Below are 17,782 nucleotides of genomic sequence, written 5' to 3' on the forward strand. Positions count from 1 at the left end.
AAATATTAATATTTAAGGTTCTCTGGCCAGAACATGTGTTTCATTAATGAAACACTTGAAATCATAGCAAACTTTGCAAAATTGTAGTCGAACATGCCAATGTTGGCTTTAATCATGCTTTTTTAGACTTTTATCACAGTGCTACCAGATACCCAGGCACAAAAAAAAAAACTCACAGTACCAGTCCTGCAGGTCAGAACTCTCCAGATTCCTAAGCTGCGATGACTCTTGGACTCTTAATCTTGAATATTCAATAAGCTCTAGGTTTCGAGTAAGCAGTCTCAAGATTCCGGTGTAGATGGTCATTAATAATTAACCATCATTCCTCAAAGCAGCCAGTCCTCCTCCTGGCCAGTGAGATTGGTCCCCTCCCCACACTTCCGGCCTGCCTCTCCTGCCCCTGCTCCTCGTCCCCCAAGCAGGCCTGCACCCTGCAGCTTTGCCCATGCTGGCCCACCTCTAGCGAGTCTAGTTTCGGAAGTTCGTGCCCCAGCACGTAGCTACTGTACGCAGTTCCCACAGGAAGGACCTGCTGGATAGGAGGACAAAAGTGTTTCCTTCTAACCCACACCTTACTTTATGCTCTCCTGAGCAGGTATTAAACTCACTTCAGAAAAACGAAAGGGTACAAAAGAGATTTCTTTTTCCCCAGGTGGTTACAAGGAACACAGAAAGTTCTAAGAGCTCACAGTTGGAGAAACAACTAGAATGTTTGGGTTGTAAAAGTTCAGCTAAGGCAAGAATAGCCAGTTAGGGCACAAAGGATTCTGGGACAGCAGTGTTCACACTTTTGCGTGGGAAGCATAATCAGACATGTGACAGCCATTGTCTGTAAGCTCTTCCCATCTGCTTTGTTTTTAACTCCCTCTGTTGCCAGCCCAGCTCCACTCTGAAAGGTCAGCTCTGCCAGAGTAACGGTGTCTTTGCCCCCTCCAGGCTCTGATGTCCCTGCACTGTGGCAGGAAGGAGAAATCACCCTCGTTTGGACAAGCAAGAAAACTGTGACCCGGATATCTCAGCATTTGAATGTACATATTCTTGCGTGCTTGCCCACTCAGTCCTGTCTGACTCCCTGTGGCCCCAGGCCTGTAGCCCGCCACACTCCTTTGTCCGTGGGATTTCGCAGCCAAGAATACTGGAGTGCGGTGCCATTTCCTACTCCAGGGAATCTTCCTGATACAGAGATCGAACCTAAATCTCCTGCCTCTCCTGCTTTGGCAGACAGGTTCTTTACTACCTGAGTCACCAGGGAATTCTCGCACGTATTCACATACATTAATATATTCATATTCACATTTGAACACACACACACATATATATATTCTGAAGAATGATATTGGTGTCCTGGTGGATAGACCCAAATGGGGAAGAAATAAGTGCAGTAAGGTGTGCTAAAGAAAATCACTATACATGTAGCCTACTCTATCTCAGGGGCCAATACTAGAGACTGAATCAAGCAGATTTTACTCTATTAAAATGAGTGAGGGTCTTAGTCCATCAGCCACAGAAAAGGTGCGTGAGCTGGAGAAGAGCTCATAAAAGGTCTTCATGTACAGGCTCAGATCATTTTCCAATAACCCCAGCGAAGGCTGGGATGAGCTCCTATTTTCTCAGGCTGGTATTTTGGAGTCAGCACTGATGAAATAAGATCCAGAAACTGGGGCTGAAAGAGTGACATCATCCCTCAGGGAAGATCCGCGTCCCTGCAGGATGTGATGTTCTTCTAAAAGTGTCTCTTCTTTTCCTCCTGCAGCTGGATCACTATCCTTCCGTGAGTTACCACCTGCCAAGTTCATCCGACACGCTCTTCAATTCTCCCAAGTCGCTCTTCCTAGGAAAAGTCATAGGTAAGAAATTTGGGATAAACTGCCCACATAATATTTCCTAAAGCTGCTCATTTGCCTTTGAAATGTGTCGTAATTGGTGGTTGAGGCTCCTATATCTGTGATGGTGATAAAACCTGTGTTGTTTGGTACATGACAAACTAAACCACGGGTGAAGCCGTGTATCTGCTCCCAGTTTCTTTATCTAAAATCTGTTCTTTGGTTTATTACAGAGCTCTACCCACTAACAATATTTAATATAACTTTTTCCTATTCTAAGTATTCAACATGTCGAGAAGCATACCTGATGTTTTTTTTAACTGTTTTCTAGATTTCTTGTTTGGCCTATGCTGGGTCTCTCACTGTCGAGAAGCATACCTGATGTTTTTTTTAACTGTTTTCTAGATTTCTTGTTTGGCCTATGCTGGGTCTCCGTTGCTGCTGGTTCTTCTCTCTAGTTGCGACGAGTGGGGGCTGCGCTCTAGTTGCGGTGCATGGGCTTCTCATTGTGGTAGCTTCTCTTGTTGCAGGCAGACTCTAGGGCGCTCAGGCTTCAGTAGTTGTGGCACGTGGGCTCGAGAGTTGCAGCTCCCAGGCTCTAGAGCACAGGCTCAGTAGCTGGGGTGCACAGGCTTAGTTGCTCCCAGCATCTGAAATCTTCCCGGGTCGGGGATCGAACCCGTGTGTCCTGCATTGGCAAGTGGATTCTTCACCACCGAGCCACCCGGGAAGCCCTACCTATATTATTTGCAATCAGAAGGCTGATAGGAATTGGGGTTGTGACAGAATCCCCTGCATGTGATCGTGAATTTAGAAGCCACTTGGCCCTTCTCTACTACAGATCAGAGCTGTCGAGATTAACTCTGGATGTGATTGGTTACATATTTTAAGTGATTAATATAAAGCCAATGACATTTTTTTTTTTTCTGTAAGAGAACTCTATATTGTGAACCCAAAATGGGACTCGTAAGACAGTGGGTGATGTGCTGGCCAAAGCCGGGGGAGGGGGGCTGCTGTATGATCAGAATGCTCTTAATTGTTAAAAGCATTCATTTTTAAAAGATGGGGACAGGGGAACCTAGCAGATAATGAAAAGAACAGGGGGCCCAACCCATAACAACAAGTAACAATAGTATACACTTACAGAGGAGCTTTCTGTGGGCCAAGATCCGTTTCAAGTGCTTCAGATACACAAACACATTTAAACTCCTTAGTAAATCCATGAGATACTCAAGGTATCATCTCCACTTTACAGCTGAGAAAACTGAGGCATCAAGAGATTACGTATCGTGCCCAAAGCCACCTACTTAAGGCTGGGATCAAAACATTTTCCTAGATAGTCAGATACCTGTGTCTCTGTTCCTGACCACCGTGCTGTAACCTCTGTGATGGTGGACTTAGGAATGAAACAGAAAGACCGAAGAAGAGGATTTGGGCAACAGAGGCTGGCCTGTTGAGGGACAAGCCCAACATCCCATGTCAGAAAGCAGCCAAGAGCAAAGTGTATTCCAGGACTGAGAACCAGGGACACACGAGACAAGACAGCGGGCAAACAGAGGTGTAGGTCGCGTCCCAGGAAAGGGCCACGCCCTCAGCGAAAAGGCAGAGGGGAGTGGCAGTAGCTTAATCAGTGGTAAAAGTGAAAAGGAAAGGCAGCCCAGACCACGGGCCACCTGCTGTTCGAGGCATCGGGCTAATCATCTTCGTGTGCAAATGTGACAACGTAGTGTCACAGCAGCTCAGGGAAGCAAGACGTAGGATCATTTTCCTCATTTTACAGACGAGGAAGCTGAAGCTGAGCAGGGTCAGTTTGCTGGAGTTACTTGACTGCTGTGTGGAAAAGCAGAGTTGTGAAGCTGGGTCTCTCTGATGAGAGTCCACAAACAAAGGTCTAGTCAGTAAGGGTCAAGGTCCAGAAGGAAACGCAGCGTAAAGACAAGCAGTGCCGTTATAATTTGGTTACACATGCCAATGTAGTCAGTGGCGTAGAGCCCTGGTGTCTGCAGGCATGCACCCTGAGGTGTCGCTGAGTGCCCACTTGCCGCCACATGCATTCCGCAACTCAGTGAAGAATAACAGGAAATTTTAAGCGCTCCTTCAGGGCTGACTCCATCCAAACAAACTCTACACTATGATACTGTGATATTCCTAAAGACACTGCACTATGATATTCCTAAAGTAACACCCAGCATGAACATACGGAAACAATGGACTTTATTTCTTTCATGAAACTTGCAAAGTCAAATTTGACAGGTACGTTGGGTGAATGCCAGTTTCCTTCACCATGAGTAACACTCTTATTCATCAGGATTTCAAGTCAGGTGACTAAATTGACATTAAAGCAAAATTGCAATATGCAATGAGGCACGAACCTTCAAGGTCATGAACAAATAACATCATAAGAGAAATCTTCTATAAGTAAGAATTGACTCTGCTCGAGATGTGCTGAGCTAAAACCATTATATGAATTTCAGGTATATGAATAATACACCCAGAGTTTTCTGTTCACCAAAGGAAAATTTTGCCATGCAAATAAACTAACTGTGCCTGTGATGAGTTGCATAAAGAAATAGAAACCTGTAAGGACCTCCACAGCCCCGACAGGGAGAGGACCTCATGGCCTCAGGCACGTGAGGCTAAGTTAAGGCTCTGCTTTGGGTCTCACGCGAGACTTCTATTCAAGACTGACTCTCATCCACACCAGCCCCAGAGCTCTCTGCAGACCACAAGACAGGGTCTCAAAGTTCCACTGCATCCTAACAAGGAGCACTCCTTGTGACCTCATGGACAACAGGCCTCCAGGCTCCCCTCTATCCAGGAGATTTTTCAGGCAAGAATACTGGAGTAGGATTGCCATTTCCTCCTCCAAGGGAACAAGGAGCAAGTGCTCAATAAATATTTGTTAAATTGATAAACAGTAGAAGGGAAAGAAACGAAAAGCTTATCACCGTAGACGTGTCCTGCAGAGTGAGAGGATGCCGATAAGGATGCTAAGATGATAAAAACTAGCACAGAGGTGAGATCTTCCCACACAGCTTGCAGTCTCCTTTTCCTAAAGGCAGGCATCTGACAATAATGCAGTGGAAAGCATGTAGGCTTTGGAATCAGGCAGAGAGGGTGTGGCAGTCAGCTGGTCAGCTCGTGCTGCTATAAAATCCCCGACTAGACAGCTAAGCGACAGGCGTTTATTTCTCACAAGTTCTGAAGGCTGGAAAGTTGGCAATCAAGGTAGCAGCAGAGCAGGTGTCTGGTGAGGGCCCAGCTCCTCGTTTGCAGACACCTGTCTTCTCATCGTATCCTCATGTGATGGAGAGAAGTAAGCTCTCTCCCATCTCTTCTTGGGTGTGTGCACTCAGTCTCTTCAGTCGTGTCCGACTCTTTGTGACCTGATGGACGGGAGCCCACTAGGCTCCTCTGTCCATGGGATTATCCCGGCAGGAATACTGGAGTGGGTTGCCATTTCCTCCTCCAGGGGGCTCTTCTTAGAGGGACAATAATCTCATTCGGGAGATCTCTGCCCTCACGATCTGATCCCAGATCCATCCCCTTGGGGGTTAGGATTTCAGCATACAGTTCTAGAGAGACACAAGCCCTCAGTCTGTAGCCGCCACTGGTGTTAGAATCTGGGCTCTGCCCCTCATTGGCATTGAACCCTTGAGTTCAGTACTTGAACCTCCCAGAGCCTGGGTCTGTCAGTTACAAAATGGGAACACAGTGCCTACTTGCAAGCTGTTAGCTTCCTGAAGCTAACAGGAAGCTAACAGTGTTGTCTTCTTACTTTTTAATTTATCTATTTGCAGCAGCCACATCAGTGCCTAACGTATGGAAAGTGCTCAAAAAAATATTTGGCATAAATAAACTACCTTTTTAGTATTGAGCGAATAACATCTTAATAAATATCCCGTGTAATACTTGATAATAATAAGCCAAAAAAATGATGGCTGTTTTTGGATGCTGGCTCTGTGGCAGTGTGGTATGTGTTTTAGTATATAGTGCTGCCTATAGTTCTCATGACACCAGCCTGGACCACTGTTACCCTCACTGTATGGGAAAAGGAATGAAGATTCAGGAAGGTTATTTTCTTCAAGCAGGTTTTCCAGCAGCAGCACTGTTGTCTTTTGGGGTCAGATACACAATTTTTCGTTGTGGTGGTTGACTTGTGCTTTGTGGGGTGCTTAGCTGCTTCCCGGTGCTCTACCCACTGGCTACAAGTCACACCCCCCAGTTGTGACAGCCATCAGTGACTCCAGATGTGGCCAAATGCTCCCCCAAGGGTAGAGTCACTGCCCACTGAGAACCACTGGCTTAATATCTCCCTGGTCATTGGCAGAGGAGGCCTTTGAAACAGGTGTGTGACACCAAGAGCTAGGCATTCCTTCCTGGTAACACCTATAACCTTCAGAAGGATGAAGAATCAAGGAAGAGATCTGATACCTTGGAGATAAATTCTGTTAGTACCATCTAAGGAGTCACAGTGAGGACCTCAGAAAACATGTGGGTGCCTGGCTAGGCTAATCATCCACCATCTCCTCCAGCCAGTGTTCCTTAAAAATGTGGTCATTTAGCAGGAACAGGATTGGTGAGATCTCTCTTTGAAACTGACATTCACGTCAGTGAGAAGCAACCAATATGCTTTCACTAGCTATGTAAATGTCCATCAGACAGCTGAACTTCAAATGGCTCTCTCATGTACTCCACTAAGGTTTTGACACCCCCTTGAGATCCACGCCCCCAAGTTGTTGAGTCAGCTGCTAATCAGAAACTGATCACATAAAAGAAGGAAAAGGAGATGTATCTAAATAAATTAATAGGACTTCACATGGAGCTCTTTGATGAGCACTGCTTGAAAAAGGACACATAAAAAGGATGAAAGAAGGGTACTTAATCCACGACAAGTGTGACTTCTAAAGGGAGCGGCAGAAATATATTCTAGAAATAAAACTGTGAACGCTGTCAACCGGCAACAGAATTTTGGAATGAGTTGTGACATTTCTGAATCCTGCGAGGAGGAAGCCAGGATCCCCAGCAATGAGCAAAGCTTCACAAAGTATAAATTTCACCAGACCTAGTTATGTCCATCATTTACTAGCTGAATGATGTCATGGACTTTATATATCTGATTTTCAACAACAGATTTAATAGTCTTTCAAGAGAATCTCTAAGTCAATTGGAAGCCTGTAGCAGAGTCTTCTGTGCTACTCATCTCTTTCCCCAACATTTCTATCAGTGCCTTGGATAAAGACACAAATAGAATGTTTATTAAGTTTGCAAATGCCATGAAGCTGAGAGGGATGGTTTAATAAGCTGGATGATAAAAAACACTTTAAAAGCATCTTGGCAGGCTGGAAAGATAGGATAAAAATAATAAGATGGAATATAATAGAGATAAACATAATTCTTGCACTTAGACCAGAAGGCAAAAAAAAGAAGAAGCATATAAGTAGAAGATGAAAGACTCCTGGTATCATAAAAGACTCAGGGGCGGGGGTGGTTTTATGGACATTTTGATATGTGGTGACTGATTTTTAAATAAATATAATACTGAAGTACGTTAATAAGAGAATTGTGTACACAGCAAGAAGTATAGGCAGACCTCGGCTGGGAAGTCATGGCCAATCCTAAGCACCACATTTTAAGACATCTTTTAAGAAGACAAAATAGGTAAAGGATCCATAAGGGGAAAAAAATCAAAAGACTTGGAGATACTTACACCAATAAAAAGATATGATTTAAGAGACATGATAGAATCTGATTTTCAGTCTTGACAACTGCTCCATAAAAAAAGAATTAGGCTTTGTAGAGGCTTACTCTAAGGCACCAGAGTCGCCAAGTGAGAGGAAAATTTCAGTTCGAAAGAACTTCCTAATAGCTAAAACTATTCAAAAATGAGGAGCCACTCTTTTGAAGTAGTGGAGCTTCCAATATTGAGAGTATTGAACAAAAGCTAGATTAAAATGTGTCCTGTACTTTGAGGAGTTTCCGGGCTTGAGTGAGACCAACTTGCATAAAGCCTAAAAACCCTTGAAACTGTAAGATGATGATGGCTTTTTTGAAAGGTGAAAAATGCGATACTAAAGCCGAGAAGGTTCTCCTGTTCCATGTGAGAATTCAAAGGATAGTTGTGTTTAGGGTTCCTTGATGGCACACACCATTGTGGATGTAGTATAGGTGTGAATTTAGAAGAATGTCAGTATCGACTGCTCCTCACATCACTGTACATTCTGTGTTATTAAACAGATAGCCTCTGTTTTCAGGATTGCAATACTCATTTTAATTTTCTTCTTAGAAAGTAAAATCTGAACCTGCCTTTTGTTTGTTTTTCAAATTAACTATTCGTGTCATGGCCGTGTAGCATAGTAGTACCAAATCATAAGATAGACCTACTCTGTAGGGAAAATGTATCAATTCTTCTGTGTGAGCTTAAGAAACTGTGCTTGGAAAGAAGCTGAATAGTAACTACTGCCGAGTAATCGTTGCTTTAATGACCAGGGCTGTTTGTCAGAGGCAAGGTCTGAAGTGGTCAAATTAAAGGTCAGTGCTGATCCATTTGAACTTAATACAGTTTGTGAGTCGTCTTGGTCCCAGAAACTTTTTTTCAGAGTACCACTATAGAAGCAACTGAGATAGAAGACCTGCGAGAGACCTGTTGGAAGCTACCATATGATTTCCATTGTATCTCAAATGTGAATATTATGATCCTTGGTAAAGAAATCCTTAGTCTAAGGTTTTCCAAATATTTGGCAAAGCCTCCCGACACAGCAGGAAATGACATACCGCTGTGCTCATTCATGGATGAGGTGATATACTCTGGTAGGCATCATGCTGCTCAGTGAGGATTTCCAGCCAAAAAATGTGATGAGTAGAAAATACATGTGCTGTTTCTAGGCAAGAAGACTTAACTGCTGATGCAAGACCTTCTGGGGTCCTTCTGTCCCTTTGATATGGTGGCCAACAAACCTCAAGACTGATTGTTCCCTCGACAGGATCCCTCTGTGACCACAATGAACAGAGCACCATGTCAACTTATGATGAACCTACAGCCTCCAAAAAAAAAAAAAACCTTTGCATTCTTAAGTTAGCAAGTCTACAGGGCTATTTGTTACTGCAGCACAACAACCCATCCTGATTGATACATAAGGATTGCAGTTAAGAGCAGTCTTTGCGATCACACTTGTGGGTTTGCATTCTTACTCTGTCACTTACGAATAGTTTGACTTTGGCAAGTTACTTAGCATCTTGGGCTTTCTGTTTCCTCATGTATTAAACAGGAATAGTAATGGCCACTGCTTTGCAGGATTCAACAAAATAAGACATGCTTAATAGGAAGCATGGGGTCTGCCCCATAGTATAGGTATAATAAACATTAGTTATTTTTATTAAATCATAATTAAACAAGCTTGTAATCATTATTTGTCACACACACTAGGCATTGTATATGCCACTGGAACACCTATGATGTCCAAGACAGGCACAGTTTCTTACAGGGGCTTAAGTTCTAACTGGAAGAGAGCAGCCAGTGTTGAAAGGCAATTTGAAGTGGAAGGACCTGTGGCAGGATAAATGGAAGGTGGAAATACTGGGTTCTTTGAGAGCAAGAAGGGGGAGCATTAACCCAGTCCAGGAGGTAAGGGAAGGCACCCCAGGGGATGTGGCACAGAAGCTGAGATCTGAGTGATGAACTGGAAGAAGCACAAGCTGGAATCAGGATTGCCAGGAGAAATATCAATAACCTCAGATATGCAGATGACACCACCCTTATGGCAGAAAGTGAAGAGGAACTAAAAAGCCTCTTGATGAAAGTGAAAGTGGAGAGTAAAAAAGTTGTCTTAAAGCTCAATATTCAGAAAAGGAAGATCATGGCATCCGGTCCCATCACTTCATGGGAAATAGATGGGGAAACAGTGGAAACAGTGTCAGACTTTATTTTTGGGGGCTCCAAAATCACCGCACATGGTGACTGCAGTGATGAAATTAAAAGACGCTTACTCCTTGGAAGGAAAGTTATGACCAACCTAGATAGCATATTCAAAAGCAGAGACATTACTTTGCCAACAAAGGTTCGTCTAGTCAAGGCTATGGTTTTTCCTGTGGTCATGTGTGGATGTGAGAGTTGGACTGTGAAGAAGGCTGAGCGCTGAAGAATTGATGCTTTTGAACTGTGGTGTTGGAGAAGAGTCTTGAGAGTCCCTTGGACTGCAAGGAGATCCAACCAGTCCATTCTGAAGGAGATCAGCCCTGGGATTTCTTTGGAAGGAATGATGCTAAAGCTAAAACTCCAGTACTTTGGCCACCTCATGCGAAGAGTTGACTCATTGGAAAAGACTCTGATGCTGGGAGGGATTGGGGGCAAGAGGAGAAGGGGACGACAGAGGATGAGATGGCTGGATGGCATCACTGACTTGATGGACGTGAGTGTGAGTGAACTCCGGGAGTTGGTGATGGACAGGGAGGCCTGGAGTGCTGCGATTCATTGGGTCGAAAAGAGTCGGACATGACTGAGTGACTGATCTGATCTGATCTGAGAGTTATCTGGGCAAAGAAACAGGGAGGAGCAGAGGGCAGGAAGAGGAGAGGTTTTTCAGTTCTCTGTGTTGTACAACAGCCCAGCCAGCACTCTGTGGCTTGAACAATACTTTATGATTTCACACAAGTTTGTGGCCTGACTCTTCTGCTTCATGTGGTCTCAGCCAGGACATAAGAATGACTGAATGGTACATAGTGGCCTCAGTCACGTGGGTGCCCAGGAGTTTCCCTGGGGCTCTCAGCCATGGGCCTCGGTTCTCCTGCCCAGACCCACCCCCCACCTCCGGCCCCACCTCCAAGGCTCGACCTCATGGCTGCCTGGGCTTCCTCCCATCATGGTGGCTAGTCTCTATGAAAGAGCCTTGGAAAAAGCAAAGGTGCAAACTGGAGGTCCCTAAGACCCAGCCTCAGAGCTCATGCACACCCTCCTTACTAGCGGCTATTGGCCAGATCTGAGCTCCAGCCCAGATCCCAGGAAAGGCTAAGCAGACTCTGCTTCTTGATGGCTCAGTGACAGGGTCACTCGGTGAAGGAGCATGCAGGTGGGTGGTATTATTTCCATCTTTGAAAACAGTGTGCCATGAGGGAAATTTGAGGGACCACAGCAAGTTTCATTCAGAAGGGTTGAAACTAGAGTAAGAAGAAGCAAGTGATCAAAATGTAGCAGCAGAAAGCTGGGTTCAGATCCAAACATGCTTCTGAAGGACACCCAAATGTCCTGACAGCCCCAGGACCGTCCCAATCACCTCCTGCCAGGACAAGGGTGAATTATTAGCAATGACCACATTCACTTTAAAAATGTGGCCCAGTGTGTTGATGAATTGTACGTCACCCATCATGTTTTAGGTTCTCCAAGGAGGAACTCTTGAGGTCAGAAGAGGAGCCCCTTGGTGGAGTAGTAGCAAGGACTGAGGATGTGAATACCAGCTTATTTGGGAGACGAGCTCAGGAAATCCCAGTAGGGGAGTGGAGAAGTGAAACCAGGAAAAGAATGGCAATTATCAGGCCACTCAGGTTGCAAGTAAGTGGTGTTCAGGACCACGGGGGACAGTGGGGGACAGTGCAGAGCCAGGGACTCACTTCTCCTCCTTCCCACCTGGCCTGACTCAGGGCTGCTGCCTGGAGAATTAACTCCCCAGCAGTGCAGGCCCACAACTCCCACTCCGCACGCCCTGCCCCACCCCCAGGCCAGGAGAAGGCACTGGGCTCAGGGCATCACGGTCAGCCTTCTTTGGAATCCAAGGTGAATGCGGAGGCTTCGCCATATTACAGGATTCAGCCCCAAGTCACATTAAGGTTTTAACGTTATCCTGGAGGCTAAAAGCAGTCATGGAAGGATTGTTTTTAAATCAGAAGAATAACCTGCTCAGATTGATGTTTTTAGAAAGATAACACCATCTGCAGAGTGGAGAATGATTAACAGGAAGTGAGTGAGAGGCTTCAAGGAGACCTAAGTGGGGGTTGCTATGGTTGTCACACAGTTGCACATTGTCAGGCATGAAACAGCTCGAATGCTCACAGACAATACAGTGTCTCCATCTGTCAGTGGTGAGTGGGCTTCCCTGGTGGCTCAACTGGTAAAGAATCCGCCTGCAATGCAGGAGACTTGGGTTCAACCCCTAGATTGGGAAGATCCCCTGGAGAAGGGAAAGGCTACCCACTCCAGTATTCTGGGCTGGAAGATTCCATGGACTATACAGTTCAGTTCAGTCGCTCAGTTGTGTCCAACTCTTTGCTACCCCATGAACCGCAGCACACCAGGCCTCCCTGTCCATCACCAACTCCCAGAGTTCACTCAAACTCACGTCCATCGAGTCGGTGATGCCATCCAGCCATCTCATCCTCTGTCGTCCCCTTCTCCTCCTGCCCCCAAATCCCTCCCAGCATCAGAGTCTTTTCCAAAGAGTCAACTCTTTGCATGAGGTGGCCAAAGTACTGGAGTTTCAGCTTCAGCATCAGTCCTTCCAAAGAACACCCAGGACTGATCTCCTTCAGAATGGACTGGTTGGATCTCCTTGCAGTCCAAGGGACTCTAAAGAGTCTTCTCCAACACCACAGCTCAAAAGCATCAATTCTTCGGCGCTCAGCCCATGGGGTCACAAATAGTCGGACATGACTGAGCGACTTTCACTCTCACTGCGTGGCAAGGGCAGATACACAACGTCCAGTCCAGCTCACTGCTCAGTCTGACTTGGCTGTTTCAGCAGTCCCTTCCATCATCTCTGATGCTCCTGAATGACAATGCTCGGTCTCTCATGTGGCCTTCCCATCCTCTGCTTCCTTCTGTGTGTGTGCAGGTGTGTGGAATATAGAAGGGGATGGACAGTGAGACATTATCACTTACATGTTCCTTTAACATCATCACAAGGAGGGACGCATGTCATCACTGGTCCTCCCTTGAGTTTGCAAGGGCTGCCATCAACTGGCCTCCAGCCCAGTGCTGGGTCCCTGGGTGCACATCTGGCCTTGGGTGCTAAGATCTGAGGTTGATGAACTTATAGTCCCTCCTTGACCGAGGCAGTGCTTCCAGAGACCATCCGCCATTGCTGTCTTTGTGTTTCTGTCCTGCACTGGGGGATAGGGGCAGAGCCCTGAGTCTGTGTCGCGTCCTCCCCGCTCCCCACGACAGCTGCACGGTGAGATGAATCTTCAGCTTCATCTCAAGGTTTACTCCTCACAAGGGAAAGGCTAGGAGGAGCCAGAGACCCATCTGCTCACTCTTCTTTTCTCTCCTGATGAGGCTGGGTGGACAGGTGTTGGTGTGAGCCCCCTGCACAGCAGGCTTCTCCCATAGCCTCTCATCAGGAAGCTGGGCAGGAGACCCCTGCCCCATAAGCCCCCTGCCCCATAAGCCCCCCTGCCCGCTCTCCGAGCCAAAGCTTAGGTCCTCTCTCCCTCTGAACCTTTCCTTTTCCTCATAGTTTTCTTGGGTTTTTAAAAAAGAAGTCTTGCTTTAATTTGTTCTACCAGTTAGCTGTCTATCCCCAAAAAGAAGTACAGATAACATGCAGTTCCAACAGTCACTTTTTCTCACTGGTCTGCGGGTCAGCTAAGGGCTGAGGGCTCTGTGATACACCAGTCAGCTTCCTCCCAGGACCTCAGGGTTTCACAGGCAAATTCACATCAAGCCGGTGGCGGAGAAACAGACAGTAGTGTCAACACTTGTCAAGCCCTTGTTCTTGCCTTGCCCACTAAACATGCTGTTGTCCAAATGAAGCCATTTGACCAAATCCAGAGACAAAGAGAAGAGAAACAGACTCTGCTTTCCCAGTCATGGCAAGAGGGCGTGGTCCCTGAGCAGGAGAGGGGATTCAAGGGATGTTGATGTTCCCTCCATTAAATCCCCCTGCAGTTAAGAAAGAGCTTTATGTCTTTCCCTTGGTGGCTGGAAGAATGAGTATTGCCTCTGTGTCACAGGAAGACCCTGTGGCCTGATGGCTACAGGATAGCCTTTTGTCCTTGATGGCTTAAAAGGTATGAGTAAAGGAATTTGGGGAAATCATTTACTCACTCAAAAGTACGTTGGCTGCTTATGTATGCCAGGTGGTAGCGATGAAACAATGGCTAAAACAGAAAATGCCTTTGATGTGAGGCATGCATCCTAGTGGGCATGAACAGGCTGAGAAAATAACTGTGTGATCTGATGTCAGCCAGTAGTAAATGTGATAAAGAAAAACAAAGGAGGATTCGGGTCAGTGCTCTCAGAGGAGATGGGAAGAGGTGGGGCTTAAGCAGGGTGAGGGCAGCAACGTACAGACATCCGGAGGGAACGTGTCCCGGGAAGCGTGGAAGGTGATGCAAAGGCTGGGAGGCTAGGTAGAGGCATATGCCTGCCTTATTCAAGGAACAGCAAGAAAACCAGGGTGGCTGGACCACAGTGGTGACAGACAGACAGACAGAGCTAGAGTGTCCGCCAGCAGCCAGACATTGAGTCATAGACCATTATGGAGATGAGGTGGGAAGCAGCAGACAGTTCAGTTCACTCAGTCATGTCTGACTCTTTGCAACCCCATGGACTGCAGCACACCAGGCCTCCCTGTCCATCACCAACTCCCGGAGCTTGCTCAAACTCATGTCCATTGAGTCGGTGATGCCATCCAACCATCCAATCCTCTGTCATCCCCGTCTCCTCCCCCGTCAGCGTTGATCCAACTGAGGTAATAGGAACATTATCCACCTGCTGGGGCTCTGTGCTAACCACAGCAGGGGTGGGCGGGGAAGAACAGGAGGGACCGAAGGGACCAGCAGAATTTCAGCTGTAGAGACCAGATGGCAGTCTAGCGCTGAAACAAGCACTGGCACAGTGGAGAAGCAATGGGACAGGAATATGTTGAAGGAAGATCCCACAGTGTTTGGTGATAGATAGAAGGTGGTAGGTGGAAAAAAGGGCCAAGATTGTTTCCCAGGATTTTGGCCTGAATAACTCGGTAAATGGTGGTGCTATTTACTGAGAATGACATTGGGAGAGAAGTGGCTTGGGGACCAGGAGATAAAAATGAAGATTTCTGTTCTGGGCAAGTTCCAGAGTGTTCTGTGGATGTGTAGTCCCATGATGCATGTCAGAAGCTGAACACTCCTGGAAGAATCCTCCCTTCTCCCCTCTCCACCCCCTGCCGCCCACCTCTACCCCCTGCCCACCTCCCCAGGCAGATGGCATCTTGGGTTGACTAGGACACAGTCATTAGTCAGAAAAGCTAAAAAGAATAAAGCTCCACCAGGAGATAATACCACTGCTATCTCCATACCATGGGGTACTGCTCAGTGACAGACAGGCACCAACTACTGATACACAAAACCACTTGGATAAATCTCTAGGGAATTAATCTGAGGGAATGGCCCATCCCCAGAGACTGCACACCTAATGATTCCATTTACATGACATCTTTGAAATGACAAAACTTTAGAAATAGAGGACAGCTTAGTGCTTGCCGGCAGTGGTGACAGGTTTGTGAGGGAGGGGGAAAGAGAAGCCAAGGGGGCTGTGGATATGAAAGGGGAACATGAGGTATCCTACCCATTGGATTTGTTCATTATCTGCCTGCAGTGGTCAATGGCCAAGCCCACACAGGTGACCCAATTGTATGGAATCAAATATACACGCTCACACACACACTGATACAAAGTCTGACTGCCAAGGTGAATTGTATCGAGCTCAATATCCTGATTGTGACATTCCACAATAGTTTTGCAAAATGTTTCCTTTGAGGAAAGCTGGGAAAAATATACAAGAAACCTCTCTGTATTATTTCCATAACTGCATGCGATTCAATAGTTACCTCAATACAAACTTCAATTTTAGAGAAATAACCGAAGTAAGAAATCTGTATGCCTCCTGAGAAATCTGTGGGCAGGTCAAGAAGCAACAGTTAGAACTGGACATGGAACAACAGACTGGTTCCAAATAGGAAAAGGAGTACATCTAGGCTGTATATTGTCACCCTGCTTATTTAACTTCTATGCAGAGTACATCATGCGAAATGCCAGGCTGGATGTAGCACAAGCTGGAATTAAGATTGCTGGGAGAAATATCAATAACCTCAGATATGCAGATGACACCACCCTTATGGCAGAAAGCGAAGAACTAAAGAGCCTCTTGATGAAAGAAGAAAGTGAAAAAGTTGGCTTAAAACTAAACATTCAGAAAACTAAGATCATGGCATCTGGTCCCATCACTGCATGGCGAATAGATGGGGAAACAATGGAAACAGTGAGAGACTTTATTTGGGGGGCTCCAAAATCACTGCAGATGGTGACTGCAGCCATGAAATTAAAAGATGCTTGCTCCTTGGAATAAAACTTATGACCAACCTAGATGGCATATTAAAAAGCAGAGACATTACTTTGCCAACAAAGGTCCGCCTAGTCAAAGCTATGGTTTTTCCAATAGTCATGTATGGATTTGAGAGTTAGACTGTGAAGAAAGCTGAGTGCCAAAGAATTGATGCTTTTGAACTGCAGTGTTGGAGAAGACTCTTGAGAGTCCCTTGGACTGCAAGGAGATCCAGCCGGTCCATCCTAAAGGAGAACAGTCCTGAATGTTCACTGGAAGGACTGATGCTGAAGCTGAAACCCCAATACTTTGGCCACCTGATGCAAAGAACTGACTCATTGGAAAAGACCTTGATGTTGTGAAAGATTGAAGGCAGGAGGAAAAGGGGATGACAGAGGATGAGATGGTTGGATGGAATTACTGACTTGCTGGACATGAGTTTGAGCAAGCTCTGGGAGTTGGTGATGGACAGGGAAGCCTGGTGTGCTGCAGTCCATGGGGTAGTAAAGAGTCAGACACCACTGAGTGACTGAACTGAACTGAACTGAACTGAATCAAAGTAAAAGAGGATCTAGTCCATACTCTTCTCTGGACTCATTTATTCGTGGGATGGTGTTTAGTGTCTACAAGAGGCTGGTACACAAGATCCTGCAGAAGGGTGATGGGCAAGAAGGAGGATGATACAGCCATCACACCATTTCCTTGTTCACCCATGACTTGCTTGCCTTTGCATTTTTTAACAGAAACAGAGAAAAATGTTGTAGATAACCTGCTACTCTTTTCAGAAAGAGTTCCTGACAGTCTCCTGCGTAGGATGAGGCAAAATTGATAAATGAACAAATGGCAAATAGTTAATTGAGATTCCTCCTCGGTTGCCTTCAGCTTTTATTATAATGATTAAAGAAGTCGTAAAATGCTGATGAGAAAGCTTATTTAAGTGATAGGCAAGAAATAATATTTCTTGAAGAGAAGCAATTATATCTAATTTTTCATGTCCTTAAGAAAATTTAAATCTTAACATCCAAAATCTTTTCAAGGCTGAAGGAAGCCTTCTATTTAGAAGGCAATTCTCCTGTGAGTTATACTTTGAGGTTACCTTCTCATTCTTTTTTAATTGCATTAATAACTTTCATTCTTAGACATCCATATGGGTTTTTTCCATCATCATTACCTTCATACAGTCATAGAAACATCCAAGATATAATTTAATTAAACCATAATCATGTCACATCACAGCTAAGGAAAACGATGCTCACAAAGGTTAAGGGACAGAGCCCAGGTCATGTGGCTGGTTCATTCAATATTGTTTTCAAAGTACCACACAGTCAATGGCATAATCGTCTTGGCTGGCCAGGCAAATATGTCTTTGACAAATAGAATTAATAATTACAGCAGTGTAACCAAATGACACATTCTCAACATCCAGATAAAAGAGCTCCAAAAGCAAATTTTTTAATATAGTTTAGGCTGGAAGAGGAGATTTCATAGAGTGAAGATGAAGAATGCACACTGAGTTGTCAGACGCCTGGGGTCAGCTGCCCCCTCTACTCCAGGAGCTACCGCAGGCTCCCTGCATGTCTGAGCTTCAGTTTTCTATAAACTGTAGGTAACAGTAGTACTGATGTTCAATGCTTTCTTATGAAGATCACAAATGGTATCATGAATG

The 17,782-nt window shown here is 45.6% G+C and overlaps 1 protein-coding gene across 1 annotated transcript in view; it reads left to right on the plus strand.

Annotated features, from left to right (window-relative positions):
• The window catches only part of CNTNAP2 (contactin associated protein 2), a 2,330,533-nt gene that overhangs the window by 2,185,827 nt on the left and 126,924 nt on the right, over positions 1-17,782 (plus strand). Inside the window, exon 21 of the mRNA XM_070369076.1 lies at positions 1,754-1,847. Coding sequence (XP_070225177.1) covers positions 1,754-1,847 — 94 coding nt within the window. The remainder of the gene's footprint in view (positions 1-1,753; positions 1,848-17,782) is intronic.

This window comes from Bos mutus, chromosome 4 (genome assembly GCF_027580195.1).
Source record: "Bos mutus isolate GX-2022 chromosome 4, NWIPB_WYAK_1.1, whole genome shotgun sequence".
In the NCBI taxonomy this organism is placed as follows: Eukaryota; Metazoa; Chordata; class Mammalia; order Artiodactyla; family Bovidae; genus Bos; species Bos mutus.